General features: G+C 35.1%; 3 protein-coding genes across 6 annotated transcripts; 1 reads left to right on the forward strand and 2 right to left on the reverse strand.

Annotated features, from left to right (window-relative positions):
- Positions 1–2,713: 2,713 nt before the first annotated feature.
- Positions 2,714–4,375, reverse strand: LOC108335142 (soyasapogenol B glucuronide galactosyltransferase). Its single transcript, XM_017571084.2, has one exon. It carries the CDS (start codon positions 4,326–4,328, stop codon positions 2,850–2,852), a length of 1,479 nt encoding a protein of 492 aa, XP_017426573.1. The 5' UTR covers positions 4,329–4,375; the 3' UTR covers positions 2,714–2,849.
- Positions 4,376–10,746: 6,371 nt separating this feature from the next.
- On the reverse strand, positions 10,747–12,448 carry LOC108335399 (soyasapogenol B glucuronide galactosyltransferase). The gene has a single exon (XM_017571413.2). The coding sequence runs from the start codon at positions 12,336–12,338 to the stop codon at positions 10,857–10,859; it is 1,482 nt and encodes a 493-aa protein (XP_017426902.1). The 5' UTR covers positions 12,339–12,448; the 3' UTR covers positions 10,747–10,856.
- A 2,324-nt stretch (positions 12,449–14,772) lies between these two features.
- Positions 14,773–18,606, forward strand: LOC108334561 (RNA-binding protein L). Of its 4 annotated transcripts, none has more exons than XM_052869121.1 (10): positions 14,773–15,202; positions 15,289–15,351; positions 15,458–15,542; positions 15,653–15,721; positions 15,926–16,007; positions 16,235–16,286; positions 17,407–17,516; positions 17,611–17,680; positions 18,022–18,107; positions 18,232–18,606. In XM_052869121.1, the coding sequence occupies exons 1-10, from the start codon at positions 14,849–14,851 to the stop codon at positions 18,272–18,274; spliced, it is 1,014 nt and encodes a 337-aa protein (XP_052725081.1). In that variant the 5' UTR covers positions 14,773–14,848; the 3' UTR covers positions 18,275–18,606. The 4 variants fall into 4 exon arrangements, with proteins under 4 accessions (XP_052725081.1, XP_052725080.1, XP_017425894.1 ...); XM_052869120.1 differs by having other exon boundaries at positions 14,774–15,202; positions 17,404–17,516; XM_017570405.2 differs by having other exon boundaries at positions 14,774–15,202; positions 15,929–16,007; positions 17,404–17,516.
- Positions 18,607–20,864: the final 2,258 nt, after the last annotated feature.

The raw sequence follows: 20,864 nt of genomic DNA on the forward strand, positions 1-20,864 counted from the left end.
GTGCATTGTAATTTTTATCGACTTGTGTTTTTTTTTACACTTTTGACCCAACTTATTGTATAATTATATTATTCTGTGTTCCTTTTTATTCTTAATTTGAATCACTGGTTTTTTATTCTCATTTGAATCAAACATCGATAATGTTTCTTATTTTTTAATTTAAATATTTTGCTTTCAAAAGATAATAATTTAAACTCTTACTTGAAATGCAATACTGAGAGAAGATAAATTAAACTCTCAAAACGCTCTTTTGCAAAGCTTATACCGATATTAAAAATAATAACATTATATTAAATTATTACGCCAATTAGAATAGTTAATTTAATATTATTTTAACAAATATCATAATATATTAGGGCACAAACAATTTTAAATTTGTGATATATTGTTTTACTTTTTTATATTCAAGAAATTACTTCATAATGCTTTTATATATGATTTTTTTTCATGAGATATTAAAAGGAAAATACGCACTTAGTGCATAACTCTATTTTTGTTCGAAGAAAATAGAAACAACTTCGCGACATTAAGAGAATAATTTAATCTCACAATAAATTTAATGAGATAAGATATGCATTTTTCTATATGTTAAATTTATTCATATTTTTAGATAATATATATAATCTTAAGAGAAAAGAGATATTATAAATTCACCGTATTATCTAATATCAATAATATAGATTTTTATCATAACAAAAAATATCTAATAAAATAATATAGCAGTTTTATCATAACAAAAAGAATAAATTGGAAAACTGAAATTTCCTCTTCCACAATACATCATTTTGTAGTAAAGGTACGTATTTCAAAATTTAAATCTCCCATAAACCACCAAATTCTCTTATACAAAAACCTTTCCTTAAAGTTGAACGTATATTTAAAGAAAAATATCTAAGCAATTAAAAAAAACACTAATAATATCAATTTGAAATCTAAGTACATTTGTGAAAATAGAAACAATTAATCTACTATGTGGCGTCAAAATGAATATAATATAAGATATCATATTGAATAAATCCCACAATTATTAAAATAAAAAACCCTAGTAAGCTTTTGTGTAATTATATATATATATATATATATATATATATATATATATATATATATATATATATATATATATATATATATATATATATAAACCAGTTATCTATATTTTTCTTTTAACCACCAATTGGATAAAATTTTCATCTTCTATAATTTTTTTAATTTAATGGCATATTCGTCTCATTGTTAATGTTATATATGCGTGTTTGTATACACGTGACCTATATTACACTACAAGTTCCATAAACTGAAGTTTGAAAATATTTTTATCATTAAAATTTGGTGTCAAATGGACGTCAAAAAATAAAAGTAGTGTCAAACAACCATTTTCGCAAATTAAAATTCCTTTGTTCTGACACAAGAACTTTTAAACCCACAGTTTCGAGGCATAAATTTTTTCATTTAAATTCCTTAATTAAACTCAGAAAATTCTAACACGTTTTTCTCATTTTTTTTCCTTGACCTTTTGCATGGCACCCTCCAGCTTTCTCGGAAGCATCTTGTCTTGTAGTTCCCGCACAGACAATCTGTATGCTATCAAATCCCAGTTGCAGCTTCTGCTACCTCAAACACTCTACTTATTTTATTCATCTCATCAAATAAAAACATTCCCATAAGAGTCAACTATTCTTATATTTCTAATAAGGATCTTTCCAGGATCGAGGAATTAAAAGAATCTTTTACTACTACTAATCATATAGTATCGTGTTAAGAAACCTTAAAAACATATTTTTCAAATTTTAATTTTTAATCAGTACTCTATAATGTGCTTCCTATCATCACACATCTCATTCGACTACTTTAAACATAAACTAATCTTTGCTCGCACCACAGTCGTTAGTGTATCTGTAGTATATAAAGAACAAGCATATTTTCATTACAGAAACTGTAACTTTCTTTATATATTTTCTTACATTTTTATTCTCACGAAGAAGATGATTTCATCAAAAATATAAATAGTTATTTTTCAATAACATGTTAATTTCGTATTTACTTTTTATTTAAATTATTTTTTAATATATATTCTAATTATGACAATCTTATTCTTAAAAAGGAAACACAGGTATTTAAAAAAAAACAGTTCTTCGTATTTGTCTATTTTTTGCTATGGATTCCCGTCGGAAGTTACTCATGCAGTCAGTCACACGATGGTTTGAGTTGCATTTTACTGTTTCTTATTTGATGTGTACATGGTCTCTTGGCAGCATATGTAACATTGGTTTTTAAAGCTTAACATTTTATGCGAAAGAAAAAGTGATTAGATAATGCACCAATACATTATTTCTATTTTATTCATTCTCTTTCTCATTGTTTAAAACCAGATAACTTTTCTATATATTTTTTCGTTTGCTCCATTATTTACTATTCTACTTTATTTATTTTTCTTTCACCTTAGGGAATGGATGCATGGAAAGAATTTGGAAGTCAGTGGTCAGTGGAGTCAGCGAACGATGTTTATCGTAAATTACTACCTCCTTGTTTGTTTATCTTAAAAAATAAAAAATAATTTCATTAATATTCTTTCTACAACAAAATCTTCAGAAAATAAATAAAAAATATAAGGTAATCAAAAGTCATTCATTAATTAAAGTTATATTTTTAGAAAATATAATTAAATAAAGTAAAGTAGTTAAAATTGTTCATACCAGACATTTTAACAAGTCACTTTCATTTAAAATAATTTATTATCAAGCTTGAAATCTGAAGCAAAATACAAACACAAAGTACATTATTCAGTTGTTCTGATGGAGGTGTAATAAAAACGACAAGTGTTGTTTAAAACAGGAAGGAAAAAAGTGGTGTTAAGGAGTGGGTGTGGTTTCTTGAGCTTTGGAAAGTTTGATGTGGATGAGTTCCTGAATGAGTTCGTTCAAGTTGTTGTGAGAAGAGCCACCATTCTCTATAGCTCTCTTAGCAGCATCGCTCAGCGTCTTCCCTCTTCCCCTCATATCCTCGCCCTTCTCGCTCATCATCACACCAATGGCGTTTCCAATGTCTTCTGCTTTCACAACATCGCTACCAAAATCGTTCCAGTTTCTCCACTCTTTTGCCCCCACTGACACCCCGATTTTCAGCACATCCACCACCAGCTTCTCATTGAAAAAATGTTCCGCAAACAGAGGCCACGTCACCATCGGCAACCGCGCATTCACGCTTTCCACCACCGTGTTCCAACCACAGTGAGTAACCAATCCTCCAATCGCAGGATTCTCTAGTATCAGCAACTGCGGCGCCCAACCCCATATCAGATACCCTTTCTTGCTTTCCTTCATTCTCTTCTCAAACTCTTCCAAAAATTTCTCTCCTTCTCCTCTCTCATCGTTTTTCCTCACCACCCAAATGAAATCTTTCCCAGAATCTTCAAGCGCACGCGCGATTTCAACAAGCTGGGAGTAAGGAAACTTGTTCATGCTCCCAAAACTCACGTACAAAACAGACCTCTCTGCCTTCGTGTTGAGCCACTTATGCCACCCTTCTTCTCCTTCGTCCTCTTTAGCGTAGCCACGTGCAGCCTTATCCGAAGCATCCTGGTTCGCCCACAACGAAACCGGTCCAATTCCCCAACTCTTGGTCCCCATCACGCCCTTGTAGTGCTCGTAGTAAGCACTCTCGAGGTCGTAGAAACTGTTGAAAATAGACCCATAGCTCTTTTTTTCTGACTCTTTAATCGTTTTCATCAACTCCGTGTACTGGTTCGGAGATCTGAGCCAATCCGGCAACTGCAACCGCGTCATCTCCAACTTGTCGGGCAACCCAGGTATCGCAAACCGGTCGCTGTCGGATTTCGCTTCTAGATGGGGTGCGTACTGCTCCACCGCGTGAGCAGCGGAGCGAGCGAGATAACTTGCGCCGTGAAACATGATCCTGGGAATGCGGAGCTTGGCGGCGGCTTCGACAGTCCAAGGGTGGAACATGTCGGTGACGATGAAGTCGGGTCGGAGGTCGTGGAATAGTTGTTCGAAGCGAGGTTGGAGAATGGCGAGACCCATGTATATTCTGGGGACAATCTCGCGAGGCGTGTCGACGTTGAAGGCTTCGATCCCCGGTGGAAGGCCCACTTCGGCGGCGGGGAAGGTCACCAAGTGCGTTCTGATGGGGCGGCCTCGACTGGAGTCGAGGTCTACGGACTTCTGGAAAACGGTGGCGTTTTGTGGGGTGGTTATTATGGTGACGTCTACGTCATTCATGGCGAAGAGCCTGGCAACGTCCACCAGAGGAATTATGTGACTAGTCGACAGAAAAGGAAGGAAAATTGACTTTAGCTCTGTGTCTTTCCCCATTGCTATGCTAATGTTTTGCTACTTCTGCTTTCTTCAATATTTCATCTTCTTCCTTGCACTTATATATAGTGCAATTCTTCCCCACTGAAACTGTCACATCACACCTTCACTCTTCAGGCCAACACTGGGAGGATATATGCATTAAGAACCACACAATTGAAGCCCGAGTGAATCGAGGCCTTATTTTAAAATATTATTTCAATAAACTTTACATTTTATTCATATAAATATTCGCCACGTGTGTCACGTGGCTATTATACGTTTTGCATATAGATATTCACCATGTTAAAATGTTATTGTGCACCCCTACTCTTATTGGTTTATATCCCTGCACCCCTGCTCTTATTGGTTTGTTTTTGTGCTTGATTTATTTTCATGGTTTTGTTTTGGTATGTGCTTGATTATTAGGTTTCTTTTACTGCTTGCGTTTTGTGTTCATTTTTATTCAGTGGGTTTGTATGTTTAATTTTAGTTGCGACACTTCAATATACATTAACTTTTCTAATGAAAAATATTCAATAAAAATTTATCGAACAAAAGAAAAAATGAAAAAGTATAAAAAAGGAATAAATTATAAGAATATAAAAAATAATTTAATGATTTTTCTAACTCTTAATATCTTTTCAAATTGAATATAGTTTTAATTTATTTTCTATTTTATTTTTGTTTATGTGAATATTATTATTACGTTATTGTTTTATTTTAAATACTTAGAAAAATATTAAAACTGCATAGTTACTGTTTTCACAATTTTATTTTATTTTAAACACTTATGAAAATATTATTTTAATAGTATACAATTGCAAAATAAAAAAAATAAAAATATTAAATAATAATGTAAAAATTAAATAATGGTATGAGTGCAACGTCCTTGTGCTAAAAACCTTTTCTCTTTCTTTTATAAAAAATACCAAAAACTATTTTAAAGGTTAAGCATATGTGTGATCGCTCGCATCGTCCTTGTTCTAAAAACTTTTTCTCTTTCTTTCATAAAAAAATACCAAAAAATATTTTAAAGGTTAAACACATGTGTGATCGCTCGCATTGTCCTTGTGCTAAAAACATTTTCTCTTTCTTTTATAAAAAATACAAAAAAATATATTTTAAAGGTTAAACACATGTATGATCGCTCGCATCGTCTTTGTGCTAAAAACTTTTTCTCTTTCTTTTATAAAAAAAAATACCAAAAATAAAAAAAACCTTCAAAAACTAAAAACATCCATCTTGAATAAACAATCTTTCAGCCATGAAAACATCCTTTTTGAACAAGCAATCTTTTAGCTAGAACTACGTGATCCTTGATTCTCCATCAAAAGTGGAGATACGTAGGAGCAAGGCTAGTACTTGTCAGGTTTACTTCCCAAAAATCCAAAATCATTTCTAAACAAAATTCTCAAACAATTTCCTAAACAAAATTTTCAGCACAGATTCCAAAAGAACTACGTAACCCTGATTTCTCATTTTGAATGAGAATACGTAGGAGCAAGGTCCATCCTTGTCGGGCCCAAAAAACTAAAAAATATATTTTGTCATAGTTAAACATTTTGAAAACCACATCATATTCGCGTATTTAGTTAAAGGTACTGTCTTCGGGCAGGCGTTGTAGGGTGCTAATACATTCCCTACGCGTAACCGGCTCCCGAACCCAGAATCCGGTTTCCGCAGACCATGCCTTATCATTTTATGGTTTTTCCATAGTTTTCCAGAATAAACTATGGTGACGACTCCGAAATCTCTTTTCAAAACCCGTTCTACTTTTTGGATCGTCGTCCCGTCGCGATTCCGGTTGCGACAATAAATAATAAATAATATAAGGAAATACAATTTATAAATTTAAAACAAATTAAATACAAATTTCATTAAATATAATAAAGGAAAATAAAGTAATAAAAAAAATCCTAAAAACGCAAGCGGTGCAGCTCCAAGTGCGACCACCGTAAACCGCAGGTCGAAGTGCGGCTAGCCTCATCCGCAGTTTCAAGTGCGGTTCCCATCCCTCCCAACCACACTTCCATGTGCAGCGGGGCTTGATCCGAAATTTCAAGTGCGATTAAGGCCCTAATTTCTTCCCTCATCACAAATCAACGCAGATCAAAAACGAAACAAAGAGATAAAAAATGAAACAAGCACATATCAACGTGCATCAAACACATATTCTATAATAACAACAGATATAGCATTTTATCACACTTAATGCAGCATACACTCTGTTATATCATACAATGACCTTAAGGAAATATGCCCAAAGCTTGAAGTTAACTCTTTGAGAAGAAAAAGATCTGCACTGTTGCACTAAACACCACACAACCACCAAATCAGATAGTAAGGGAGGAAGTGAAGACCACTCCGCCAAAAAAACTTAAAAACAAATAAAGTTGGTGATGAGGGAGGAGGGAGGAGTGAGGGAGGATAAAAAATGTGAGCTTAAAATGAAATGCGGTAAGGAGAGGCAAGGAGGAGGAAGGGGTGTAGAGTTTACAAAATATTCTCCAATGCGCTAAGGCTGAACTGAGTGCGAAAGGGGCGTAGGGCTGTTGCTTCAATTTAATCATTAAATGGGTCAACTTTTTTAAAGTAAAAGATACTTTCTGAAAATGGTAGATTTGTAAATAAAAAAAAGAAGGGAGGTGCAGGATGATGTTGATGAGATGTAGGGAGGAACTCTCATTGAAATCCGAGATAATAGCTGTTTTAAGAAGTCACTTAAGTATGTAAACTAATTTTATTTAATTAAATAGAAATACCAATACTGAAATATCAAGCAGAATAGGGATACAAATTACACCATTAAGTTCTTATTCAAAACACAATCAAACAAAATATAGATACAAATTACACTATTAAATTTTTATTCAAAATCATGACATATTAATAACTTTTTTTTAACAACCTTTTAACAACAAACTATCTACTAGTGTTTGTGATTGGTCGGTTTTATTGATTTGTGTATCGTATAAAATATTGACCGAGTGGTTATAAACAACCAACCGAATTTCCAGGTAATCTGTTTATATCTTATTCTGTTTATATTTTATTGGGCTTGTATCAGCAAGATCCATAAGATAAATTATAAATACAAAGTCAAGGCCGAAAGCCAGGTACGTTCCACTTACGCATTTTTTACTCTACGTTACTCTCAAATACTCAAAAGTGATAACCATTCACTAAATATTCAACTAAGAGCCGAGGCTCTTCAAATCACACGCCTAACTTGAGCGTCAGAGTATCTTTTGCAGGTACATCCTCCCTCGTCAAGAAGGAGACCGATCGGTTTATGCCAACACCGATCGGCCAATAGCAGGAGTTTGGAAGCGAGCGAGCGGTTCAGACACATCAACAGGTTAGTCTCTCGGTCCCGCAAAATATCAACCGAAACATTTTGGCGCCCACCGTGGGGCCGAGCGTCAAACCCAATGGTGACCACGAGGATCATGGAGGAAGAACAGAACACCAGAGATTTGATAGTGCAGATGCAAGCGCAAATACAAGCACAAGCAAGAACCATACATGCACAGACGCAAGCGCAACAAGAGATGCAGTGAAGGCACGCTGAGGAGATTGCAACATTGAGAGCAGAGCGAGGCCGTGCCGAACGGTCAGCTCAGCACTCAGAGTCCACTGCCGATCGGGATAACAACCATCAGAATGATAACGATGGAAGTCGTAATCGGCAATCATCTCAGCATATTGACCCGAACGGTCGAGGAAGTAGAGAATCGTCACCCCGGCAAACCAATCGACCCTCAAGTCTACTCCCTTTTACGAGGGTCATCATGCAAACTCCAATGCCAGAGAAGAACCCTCCTGTATTAGATAAGTATGATGGCTCGACAGATCCCGACAATCATCTCAGGATTTTCACCAATGCAATGGTGTTCTACACGGACAATGATCCGGTTATGTGCAGAGCCTTCTCCTTATCACTCAAGGACGAAGCATTAGAGTGGTCCCCAAACACAGTGGATTGCTTCGCCACTGTGGAAAACCTTTTTAGAAGGCAATACGCTTCCAATCGTAATCAGGAAGTAACACCAGCGTAATTGGTAAATACTAAACAAGAAAAGGGAGAAACTTTGAAGGCCTTTTTGAAAGGGTATATGGAAACTGCACGACGGGTTAAAGAGGTAAGTCAATCTTTTATCATCACTAATTTGCCTTCATGTCTAAAACCAGGGTATTTTGCTGAAAAATTGTATGCACGATCGCCAAAAACTATGGAGGAGCTCCAAGAACGAGTAGCTGAATTCATCCACATGGAGGATATGCGAATCTCACAAAGAAAGCGACAACAAGAAGCTGAGGCAAGTGGAGGTAAAAAGGACGGTAAACGACCGTTTGGCAACAATGGTAAAAGCGGGGAGTTTTCTCGAACATTTAAGTTTAATCATTATGCAGCCCTCAACGCACCTAGGGCAAAAGTTCTTGAAGAAGCACTAAACGCTGAACTTCTCACACTCCAAACGAAACCATCTCCAAGAAACGCAGATTAAAGGAAGAACTGTCATTTCCATCAGAATCATGGACATACTACAGAAGAATGCATTACGCTGAAAAATGAAATAGAATGTCTCATTCGGGCAGGACATCTCCGTAAGTACATACAGGAAAAAAGAAGAAGTCTCGAACGGACGTATCGGAATAACGAACAGAGGCGAGACTATAGTCGCAGTCCTGGTCGTCATCGTGAACGATCGGTTCGCGGAGTTATAAACTGAAGAGAGGAATCCAAATCTCTATTTAATGTCATGTTTAAATTCTTGATTTAGACTTTTGTTATTTTCTTAAACTTTCATTATGAAATAAATAAAACCTAGCAATTCACGCTCGATCATCGGTTACCAATTTCGATCAAGAATTTCATAGTCAACACTAAAGCCCTCTCAAAGCCGAACGGTAAATCACGTTCACTAGGAAACACTCCTAGCTCAAAGCAGATAGGTAAAGCCCTCTCAAAGCTGAACGGTAAAGCCCGTTCCCTAGGAAGCACTCCTAGGTCAAAGACCGAGCGGTAAATCCCTCTAGGGAGAGAGGTAAAGCCCTCTCAAAACCGAACGGTAAATCCCGTTCACTAGGAAACACTCCTAGCTCAAAGCAGAGAGGTAAAGCCCTCTCAAAGCTGAACGGTAAAGCCCGTTTCCTAGGAAGCACTCCTAGGTCAAAGACCGAGCGGTAAATCCCTCTCGGGAGAGAGGTAAAGCCCTCTCAAAACCGAACGGTAAATCCTGCTCACTAGGAAACACTCCTAGCTCAAAGCAGAGAGGTAAAGCCCTCTCAAAGCTGAACAGTAAAGCATGTTCCTTAGTAAGAGCTTCTAGGTCAAAATCGAAGACCGAGAGGTACATCCCTCTCGGTTAATGTTGAAGGACGAGAGGTAAATCCCTCTCGGTTCATGTTGAAGGACGAGATGTAAATCTCTCTCGGTTAATGTCAAAGACCGAGCGGTAAATCTCTCTCGGTTAATGTTGAAGGTCGAGAGGTAAATCCCTCTCGGTTAATGTTGAAGGACGAGAGGTAAATCCCTCTCGGTAAATGTTGAAGGTCGAGCGGTAAATCCTTCTCGGTTCATGTTGAAGGACGAGCGGTAAAACGCTCTCGGTTCGTGTTGAAGGACGAGAGGTAAATCCCTCTCGGTTCATGTTGAAGGACGAGCGGTAAAACGCTCTCGGTTCATGTTGAAGGACGAGCGGTAAATCCCTCTCGGTTCATGTTGAAGGACGAGAGGTAAATCTCTCTCGGTTAATGTTGAAGGTCGAGAGGTAAATCCCTCTCTGTTAATGTTGAAGGACGAGAGGTAAATCCCTCTCGGTAAATGTTGAAGGTCGAGCGGTAAATCCCTCTCGGTTCATGTTGAAGGACGAGCGGTAAAACGCTCTCAGTTCGACAAATGCAGCCTCCCTTAAACTCATAAGTCCTATAGTTAACCACGGCTAAAGCCAAACACTTAATTCGGACTTTGGGGGCATAATGTATCGTATAAAATATTGACCGAGTGGTTATAAACAACCAACTGGATTTCCAGGTAATCTGTTTATATCTTATTCTGTTTATATTTTATTGGGCTTGTATTAGCAGGATCCATAAGGTAAATTATAAGTACAAAGCCAAGGCCGAAAGCCAGGTACGTTCCACTTACGCATTATTTACTCTACGTTACTCTCAAATACTCAAGAGTGATAACCATTCACTAAATATTCAACCAAGAGCCGAGGCTCTTCAAATCACACGCCTAACTTGAGCGTCAGAGTATCTTTTGCAAGTACATCCTCCCTCGTCAAGAAGGAGACCGATCGGTTTATTCCAACACCGATCGGCCAATAGTAGGAGTTTGGAAGCGAGCGAGCGGTTCGGACACATCAGCAGGTTAGTCTCTCGGTCCCGCAAAATATCAACCGAAAAAATTTGTATATTTAAAAACGGATTAATCACGCACTACCACATGAATTATTATAAAAAAAAGTTGTTAAAAACATTTTTCAACGGAATAAAACACGACAAGTCTTATTCAAAACGACGAGGGTAAAAGTGGTGTCAAGGAGCGGGTGAGGTTTCTTGAGCTTTGGAAAGTTTGATCTGGTTGAGTTCTCGAATCAGTTGGTTCAAGTTGTTGTGAGAAGAGCCACCATCCTCTATAGCTCTCTTAGCAGCATCGCTTAGCGTCTTCGCTCTTCTCCTCGTATCCTCGCCCTTCTCGCTCATCACCACACCAATGGCGTTTCCAATGTCTTCCGCTTTCACAACTTCGCTACCAAACTCCTTCCAGTTTCTCCACTCTTTTGCCCCCACTGCCACCCCGATTTTCACCACATCCACCACCAGCTTCTCAATGAAAAATTGCTCCGCAAACAGAGGCCACGTCACCATCGGCAACCCCGCATTCACGCTTTCCACCACCGTGTTCCAACCACAGTGAGTAACCAATCCTCCGATCGCAGGATTCTCTAGTATCAGCAACTGCGGCGCCCAACCCCATATCAGATACCCTTTCTTGCTTTCCTCCATTCTCTTCTCAAACTCTTCCAAAAATTTCTCTCCTTCTCCATCCTCATCGTTTTTCCTCACCACCCAAATGAAATCTTTCCCAGAATCTTCAAGGGCACGCGCGATTTCAACAAGCTGGGAGTGTGGAAACTTGTTCATGCTCCCAAAACTAACGTACAAAACAGACTTCTCTGCTTTCGTGTTGATCCACTTAAGCCACCCTTCTTCTTCTCCTTCTTCCTTTTTAGCGTGCCCTCGTACAGCCTTATCCGAAGCATCCTGGTTCGCCCATAACGAAACCGGTCCAACTCCCCAACTCTTGGTCCCCATCACGTCCTTGTAGTGCTCGTAGTAAGCACTCTCGAGGTCGTAGAAACTGTTGAAAACGGACCCGTAGCTCTTTTTTTCTGACTCTTCAATCATTTTCATCAACTCCGTGTACTCGTTCTGAGACCTGAGCCAATCCGGCAACTGCAACCGCGTCATCTCCAACCTGTCGGGCAACCCAGGTATCACAAACCGGTCACTGTCGGATTTCGCTGCAAGATGGGGTGCATACTGCTGCACCATGACCGTAGCGGAACGAGCGAGATAATTTCCGCAGTGAAATATGAGCCTGGGAATGCGAAGCTTGGCGGCGGCTTCGGCAGTCCAAGGGTGGAACATGTCGGTGACGATGAAGTCGGGCCGGAGGTCGTGGAATAGTTGTTCGAACTGAGGTTGGAGAATGCCGAGACCCATGTAGATTCTGGGGGCCATCTCGCGAGGCGTGTCGGCGTTGAAGGCCTCGATCCCCGGTGGAAGCCCCACTTGGGCGGCGGGGAAGGTCACCAAGTGCGTTCTGATGGGGCGGCCGCGACTGGAGTCGAGGTCTACGGACTTCTGGAAAATGGTGGCATTTTTTGGGGTTGTTATTATGGTGACGTCTACTCCTTTCATGGCGAAGAGCCTGGCAATGTCCACCAGAGGAATTATGTGACTATTCGACAGAAAAGGAAGAAAAATTGACCTTAGCTCACTCTCTTTCCCCATTGCTACGCTAATGTTTTGCTACTTCTGCTTTCTTCAATATTTCATTCTTCTTCCTTGCACTTATATATAGTGCAATTCTTCCCCACTGATACTGTCACATCACACTTTCACTCTTCAGGCCAACACTTGGGAGGATATAATATTGTTGATATAGAAGTTTCCATATGTTATTATATGCATTAAGATCCACACACACAAAAAATGTTTAAATGTATTCGAATTTTACTTAAGACTTAATTTAATTCAAAAAATGTTTTGTGTGGGCTTAATCATTGAAGCCCGAGTGAATCGAGGCCTTATTTTAAAATATTATTTCAATAAACTTTACATTTTATTCATATAAATATTCCCCACGTGTGTCACGTGGCTATTATACGTTTTGCATATAGATATTCACCATGTTAAAATGTTATTTTTTAAATATTATTCATATTATTTATTTACAGCACTTTAAAATTTGTTATTTATGGCTAATAAATAGTATACATAAAAAAATGATAACTTTCATGTGAAGTAGTGCAAAATTATTTTTGATAATTTCGACTAATTATTCATTATGTAAATACAATTCTTATTAAAAAGCGTACAGAATCCCTCGTAGTATAAAGAAAATAATAAGATTAAACAGTAATAGTCCAACTTTGTTAACTATTTCCTTAATATATATTTGGAAGTAGGATATTACGACGTTATTAGAATAATGAACATATTATAACCATGTGCAGTAGTAAATAATGTAGATATAGAAAACGGTGGCACCCTCAAAATACAAAATAGATACTTCTGTTGTGTGCCTGTTAATTAACATAAAATACTATAATTTAATTTAATTAAAGGTTTTACATAAATCCATCTAAGATCATTTAATAATTTTTTTAACAACTTGATTCGTATATTTAAAATCAACCAATCACAAGCTATCGGTTGGAAAAATATTGTCAAAAGAAATTATTAAAAAAACTTTTTCATCTATATATATATATGGAAACGGAAAACGAGGAGATTAGGTGTGTGGAAGTATAACGTACAAAAGAACAAAATATCATACTTAAAATGAGTTAGAGGAAAAAGTTTCCCACCATTCAATTTTTTTAAGATTATATTTTGAAATATGTTATATTAGTTGTTGATTTCTCAACAGGCACATTTATTTATTTCGTAATTTATTCTTAAACTCTGTTTTCTAATTTTGTATTTAAAAATTGGTTTCGCTATTTTAAAAGCCACTAAAATCGTTTATAAAATTCATATAATTAAAATCATTTTTAATTTAACTTTCATAGCACAAACATTTTAAATAAAATAAAAACTAATTTTAAAATGCAATATCAAATTTTCAATACAAAATTACCTATTTCAAAATAAATTACAAAATAGAAAATAATTCATTGAGTAATCAGTAACCAATTTCTCACGTTATTAGAAAAAAAAACTCATGTGGAGAAATCGGTTATCCCACTCCGTTTCTCAATATGAACATTAAAATGTGAAATTATGATAGATCGTTTATTAGATATTTTACACTTAGGTAACCTTTTAAGTTATTAATCACATCTCATGGCATACCTTTCTTCTTATATTTATCTTATATTTGAAACAACTATGAAAAAAGTTGTTTGAATAAAGTAATTTTCATGTCTTTGGGAGAGTTTGTAATTCTAGTTCTATAATTTAATAGTTGGTTATGAATAGGAGATGAACAACGGAATTATATGAATGTGAAATTGAGTATTTTATTCTCAAAGTAATTTTTTTTAAGTTTTATAAAATTTGTCTGAAATTTTAAGTTATTTATGGCTTAAATGATTTGTTTGAATCCTTCAAATTCAAATGGACCTTTTAACATTGTATTTCCTTTAATTAAATTCATGTTTGAATACATGTTATAATTTAATAAACTACAATTGTATCTAGTTTTGGTTTAGAAATTGAGTATTTGATAAGGTATTTTCTTATATTGCAAGTTAAAAATATATTTCGAAGTAGTTGTTTCCAAAGGTTTTCTCAACAAAAATATTCTGATACACCTAAATTTTTTACATTTATTTGACACTATCTTTCTCTACTTTTTACTCTCTTATTTCTTGAGAAAATATAAAAATTTATATTTTTATGACTATTTTACCCTTGTACTCTGTATTAGATGAATATAAAAGTGTGTCATGATACCATTGCTCTTTTCTCAAATCTAGAAACACTTTCCATAAAACTAAATCTGGAAATATTGAAAGAAAAGGAGATGTAAATATTTTTATTATATTTTTAATGAGTTGTAGTTTGAGAATTACAGTTTTTCATGGGGGTATAGGAAGAAAAAAGAGGGATGTAGGATGAAATTTCCCTGCAAAATATTTCTAGTAGCAGCGCATGCCTCTTCGTTTATGGGCCAAGCCCACTTGAGCATACTAAGACGCTAATAAAATGAAATTTCAAAGCCCACAAACCGAATGAAACAATTGAGAAAAAAATAAACCAAAATTCTAGGGCTTGTCGCGTGTGAACTGAATTCCATGGACGACATGGCTGCCTACTACTCACAGCCCCAACCGGCGGGCCTTCTCACTTACCACCAGTACTATCAACCGCCGCCTCCGCAACCTCCTCCGTTGTTGGCGGTGGTACCACCGCCACCCGGCGCGGTTGTCCCTTCGGCGCACCACGGGCATCCGCCATACGTGGCTCAGCATCAGCAGCAAGCGGTGTTCGGTTCTTATGGCGCTCCTCAACCCTCCACGAACGAGGTTCGCACCCTCTTCGTCGCTGGCCTTCCTGAAGATGTAAAGCCCCGCGAAATCTACAATCTTTTCCGCGAATTTCCCGGCTACGAGTCTTCACATCTCCGGAGTCCCAGCAATTCGTCTCAGGTTGATTGGAATTTTAATTTCTTGGGTATCTTTATTTATGAATTGATGTGAATCGTTTCACTGATGTGGTTTTCGTGTCTTGGCAGCCTTTTGCTTTTGCTGTGTTCGCCAGTCAGCAGTCAGCAATCATGGCAATGCATGCTCTGAATGTGAGGATCTTATCGTAACATTAATTGTTTGTTACTTGTTTTGCTCATTGACATCAAATGCATTTCTCTTCGTGGTTTTACTTGTTTTGATTAATGTGGTTTGCAGGGCATGGTGTTTGATCTTGAAAAGGGCTCCACTCTTTTTATTGATCTGGCAAAATCAAACTCTAGATCCAAACGCACTAGGATAGGTATGTGTTTTTATCAGTTCTAAACTCCATTCAAGGAATTTTGTTGTTATTTTTAATATATTTCAGATCTTCCAGTTGAATTTTGTTGATTGATTGACCTTTACAAACAGACGATGAGAGAACCGGTGCCGATAAGAAAGCTAGAAGTCTTGCATCATCATGGGTCACTCCCGATTCTGGTAAGATGTTGTTAGTTTGAAACTTGGTGCGTTGTGGTCTGTATACGTAGAGGTTGTGTGAAGTTTTTTTTTCCAGTTTACTGTTGTTGTGTTATGTTCAGTTCATCGTTTATTCTGTTGCTTTGAGGCCAGTAACTATTGATCACACCAAGGACACTTGCCTATGAGCTCACATTGCACATGTTTTGCACTCTTCGGCACTAGCAGGTGTTAGCAGCATTCACATGCCTGGAATGGGTAATCCTGCTTTCAACACGAACACGTTTGGTTATCCATCTGCACAAAGGTCATCTGCACTACTTAATCACGGTTTATTATGTGGAAGTTGATTGCTTCTATCTTTGATAAAGCACATTTTCCAAACTTACACTGTTAGTTTGAGCTTCCTGTAGAACTCTCCCAATTAGAAGAAAATAACTAATGTGTTTTAAGTAAGGGTAATTCTTTTCAGATTAACCCTTTGTATTTGTTGCAATCTCATCTGATTATTTGTTTCTTTCTTTTTGGTAATAGTCTTGGGAGTGCTGATGGGAATGCTGTGAGTGATGGTCGATACCTGAATATGGTTAGTGTTGTAAATGCTCACAATTTATATGTTTTAGCATAACCATAAAAAGATTTCCAGTATGATGTGATTCAGTTGGTTATATATCCTTGTTAAACTGAAATTGCTCTTTAACTGACTTCAAATTTTTGTTCCCTTTAGATGACTTGGAGAAAAGCTACTCCTAAAATAATGCTTCATCTTTTTGTTTTAGTAATTATCTTTGGAAATAAGTGGTCTGCTTTTCATTTCTATTCTATTTGATTTTTTAATGTGGTAACAATATACAGAACGTATAGAAGTATGGTTATAATTATTCCATACATTATGCTCCCTTTTGCCTCTATTATACAAACAATATCGTTCTATTGTTGGTTCTGGTAATTGAATAACAGTGTGTCCGGTTCACAAGGGGCTATCTTTTATAATTTTAATAGAGGATACGAAAGTAAAATATATTTTTTGGACATTTTGGTATATACACAGTGCAAATTTCATAAAAGAATTCCCTTTCACTCCAGCCTCTTCTTTTCCCTCCAAACCTAACACCGAAAATTTCTTTGGTTATTTGCACTAGTCTTGTTTTCTTGACTACCAAGTAGTGGATGGTCCTTGGGGTGTAATGTGCTTTAAGTGGGGGTACAAACTGGTGTGGAAGTAAGATGGTAAGCTAATCAGAGTTTCTATTCTCTGGTTCAACAGTTCCGCAAGGGATTGGAGCTTACTCTAGCTATGCCCTTGGGTGTAAATTTCATCTCTTTTATTCCTAATCTTCACGAGCTTTGTTTCCAGACTGTGTTGAAACTTCTGTATAATGTTCAGGTCCTTTAGTTTTTTGATTAGGCTGTTCAACTTAACATTATAATGCTTTACATGATAATATAGAAGTAACTTTCGGAGATGGCATGATACTTATCTCGTAAAGCTATCTTTCATTCACACAGCCACATATAGCCATTTGTTTGCCATTGATGAAATGTGATTTTATGCAAATATGCAATATATAAGTCAATGTGTTTCTCGTGTTTAAGTATCATGGTCTTCCTCCATGTCATGTATTTGACAGTGCCTTATTTAATCCTAGGACTACACATTTTACCTCAGTAATTGTTTTGTTTCTTATCTTATATGTTGACAGAAGAAGTCTTCATCTCCTTACATTCCTCAAAACTCAACCCCGTGTGCAACTTTATTTGTAGCAAATCTGGGGCCATCTTGTAATGAACAAGAGCTAATGCAAGTGTTTTCTAGGTTGGTAGACATATACGCATATGAGTTGTTTTTGTATTATTAAAATCTGTAGAAGTGTAATTTGGTTTTGTTTTTATATAAAATTTTACATCAGATACCATGGATTTTTGAAGCTGAAGATGCAGAGCACATACGGGGCGCCAGTAGCATTTGTTGATTTCCAGGTTTCTTTTTGTTATTTTATTTTTTCTCTGGATATAACTACTAAACGGGTGTATTTTATCACTCAGCAGCATCTATAAAGCCCTCATACATTACAGGGGATATGGGGGAATGTAAAACATAGTAAAGTACGAAAAGGTTTAGATGCTTTAACAAAAAGTTATATGTAGTATTTCTGAAGAGACATTCGCATTACAAATTGCTCGTTAATACATGAACGTATCAATAATCAATGTGTAATCATCACAGTTGCATATCTGTCCCCCGTCCATGTCAGAGTATTTTCTTTTACTCTGAGCAGTCACGAAAGTATGTACTGCTAACGCCCATAGTATATGTGCAGGATGCCACTAGCTCAACTGAAGCTCTAAACAGTTTGCAAGGCACAATTCTTCACTCTTCGCAAACTGGCGAGGGAATGCGTTTAGAGTATCCTTTGGTCACCTGCGCTTTTGTTCTCATTCACTTCTGTTGTTTTTTTTTTGTGTGATTTCGGTAGTGGTCGAATCTTATCACTGATCCAATGTTTGGTATTGCTTAATAAGAATCTTAGATATGCAAAATCGCGGATGGGCATGCGAAAGAAGCCAAAGTAACTTACATGGTGGAAAATTATAAAATGGAAAAAGGTGAAAAAACACGAGAATCACTCATGATGCCTTCGGGCAGCACAATGAGTTGTTATTTGCGGCTACAACAGAGAATGAATGGAAGCTGGGTTGCTGCCTTCATCCCAAATCCAAATTTTGCAGAACTTGTTCACTGTTTTGAAAATAGAAAATAGGACACAAGTTAAATGCTTGTTGTTCAACAGTCATCGATCTTGTTCTCGTGTCTTTTATCTACTGTAAATTTATATAGAACTACCTTTTACTTTACAGCTCTTGGAAACCCTGATGAAAATATTATTAATTTTATTTGTATTCTATCTTTTGTTCTTGGGGTAATCTATTTGGTGTAGTTTATATTTGTATAATACAGCTTATAAATTTGATGATGAAATTTAATAGGTAAAACATTCGTCATTTGAGATGGACTCATTGCCATTTAAAGGATATTTAATGAAAACATTAATTTATTTTTAAAGATATATAATTAAAATTAACTTATTTTTAACATTAGTTTTATACTATTTTAAGTTCTAATGAAATTTCTAATAAGCAATTTTTAATTAGTGAAAATTGATGTCTTAACCTCATTATAGTTTAACCTAAATGGTTTTAAAATTTTCTTATTGAAAATATCTTCTCGTTTTCACAATTCTATAACTTAACCTAATTTTAGCACGTTATAATTATTTCTTTTGTTATAAATAGCAATAAAGAAACCTCCGATGTAAAAATATTCTTAAATAATAAAAGTGTAAAATATATATATTTAATAATTATACTATAGTTAAGAAACACAATTACGATACTTTATGGATAAGTATCTATAAGACAGAGGTAAGCATTTGGGTTGCAATAAGCATAACAGTGATTTCTTAAAACATTTATTTCTTTTAAGTGCGATTGATTACTATAATGCCAAAACCAGCGCCATGTCATTCCAATGATTCTAAACTTCCATTCTTTAATGTTTTATTATTTGAAAAAATAAATATACAAATTATAAAGGTGATTTTTCTGATACACAAATAGCTCGATAGGTAATATACATTTCTTTTAAATTTTTTAATTAGAAATTTCATTTTTCAAAATAATAATACATGCCATAATTAATCTGATGGTACTACTTCATTAAATTTCTTGGATATATTTCTTCAGAACCACCAAAACAGTTATAATTTTATATAGTGAAATGCAGAGAGCACGTGAAGATGCAAAAAGAAAACTTGAAGAGTGAGTCATGCACAATTGTTCTCTGATTTTGATATTTTGTTCCTCAATATATTTCTATTCTTTATGTAAGTGCTCATAAAAAAGTAACTCTTTTATGAGTTGTATTAATAAACATTTATTATCTTCCTTGGAAAGGCCACAAGATTAAACTTCTTAATCTAATCACCCAAAAAAAATTATGTTTTCTTAATCACTCCTACTGCATTGGCGGAGCTTCTTCAACGTAGAAAAGCCATGGTCAGCTGCAGTTTTTACAATTATCATATATATATATATATATATATATATATATATATATATATATATATATATATATATATATATATATATATATATATATATATATATATATATTCTTTTAGTGACAGATACATTGAGTAGAGAAATATTTACATATGAGAGTTAATTTTCTCTCTATTCGAGTTAAAAAATAAAATAAAATAATATAATTATTTTCATAATATCGTAAAATAATATATTATAATAAATACAATTATGAAAATAATATCTTACTAATCTCATTAAATCTGATAATTATATATAAAAATAATAAATCAAATAAATATTCTGTCATTTACCTTTACAATTATCCTTATATTTTTTTTTATCCATCTTTGCTAATAAATATAATCATTATTACATGAAGAATCCTTTACAAGTGACTCTCTCTTTCTAAATTCATGCTCAACCTGTCTACGTCATTTTGGACCCAAGCTTTTTTCCGACAGTAACATAAGTTAAGAAAATCAATTATCTTATGTGAACTAGCGTAATAAGAAAATGTGTTGTAACTAAAAAAATGTTTTTTTAGTCCAAATAATTGTATTTGATTATTTGTGATCAATTCAATGGTTAGTAGTTATTCCTCTTGTTAAGATTTTGTTTTTTTCTTACTCTTCATATAATAAGATTTTTTTTTCTTTATTTTAAACTTAAAAATACTATGTAATTATATTTTGTTTGTAGTTTCTGTGTATAATTTCCGACTATTTATTTTTAAATAATTTTTTATTTTACTTTTTGTCATCATTTTTATAAGAAATAGAGATGAAAAAAATTAAAGACAAAAAAATTGCATATATAAAAATTAAACTTGTAGTAACACAGAGAACCTAATTGTTGCATAAAGTAATGGTTGAAATATGCATGTCCCTCATCAAATATGAAAATTGAAGGTCCAAGGAATATGGAAGTGGCAGAGCATATTCAAGACTTTGAATCATCACCAAACATACGATATTTTACAATTTTTTCACATTATCTATATCATTATATAAATGACATTTTCTTTATATATATACTTTTGATTTATCTTTTAAATATTAATTTTTTAAATTTAAATAAT

The sequence above is a fragment of the Vigna angularis genome, chromosome 10 (assembly GCF_016808095.1).
Source record: "Vigna angularis cultivar LongXiaoDou No.4 chromosome 10, ASM1680809v1, whole genome shotgun sequence".
NCBI lineage: Eukaryota > Viridiplantae > Streptophyta > Magnoliopsida > Fabales > Fabaceae > Vigna > Vigna angularis.

What these genes read in the sequence shown, in the direction of transcription:
- LOC108335142 (XM_017571084.2), bottom strand. Translation starts at nt 4,328, where the DNA reads ATGGGGAAAGACACAGAGCTAAAGTCAATTTTCCTTCCTTTTCTGTCG.
- LOC108335399 (XM_017571413.2), bottom strand. Translation starts at nt 12,338, where the DNA reads ATGGGGAAAGAGAGTGAGCTAAGGTCAATTTTTCTTCCTTTTCTGTCG.
- LOC108334561 (XM_052869120.1), top strand. Translation starts at nt 14,849, where the DNA reads ATGGACGACATGGCTGCCTACTACTCACAGCCCCAACCGGCGGGCCTT. An exon ending in ATGGTCGATACCTGAATATG is followed by an intron (nt 16,287 to 17,403) that starts GTTAGTGTTGTA and finishes ATATGTTGACAG; the next exon opens with AAGAAGTCTTCATCTCCTTA. An exon ending in TAGCATTTGTTGATTTCCAG is followed by an intron (nt 17,681 to 18,021) that starts GTTTCTTTTTGT and finishes GTATATGTGCAG; the next exon opens with GATGCCACTAGCTCAACTGA.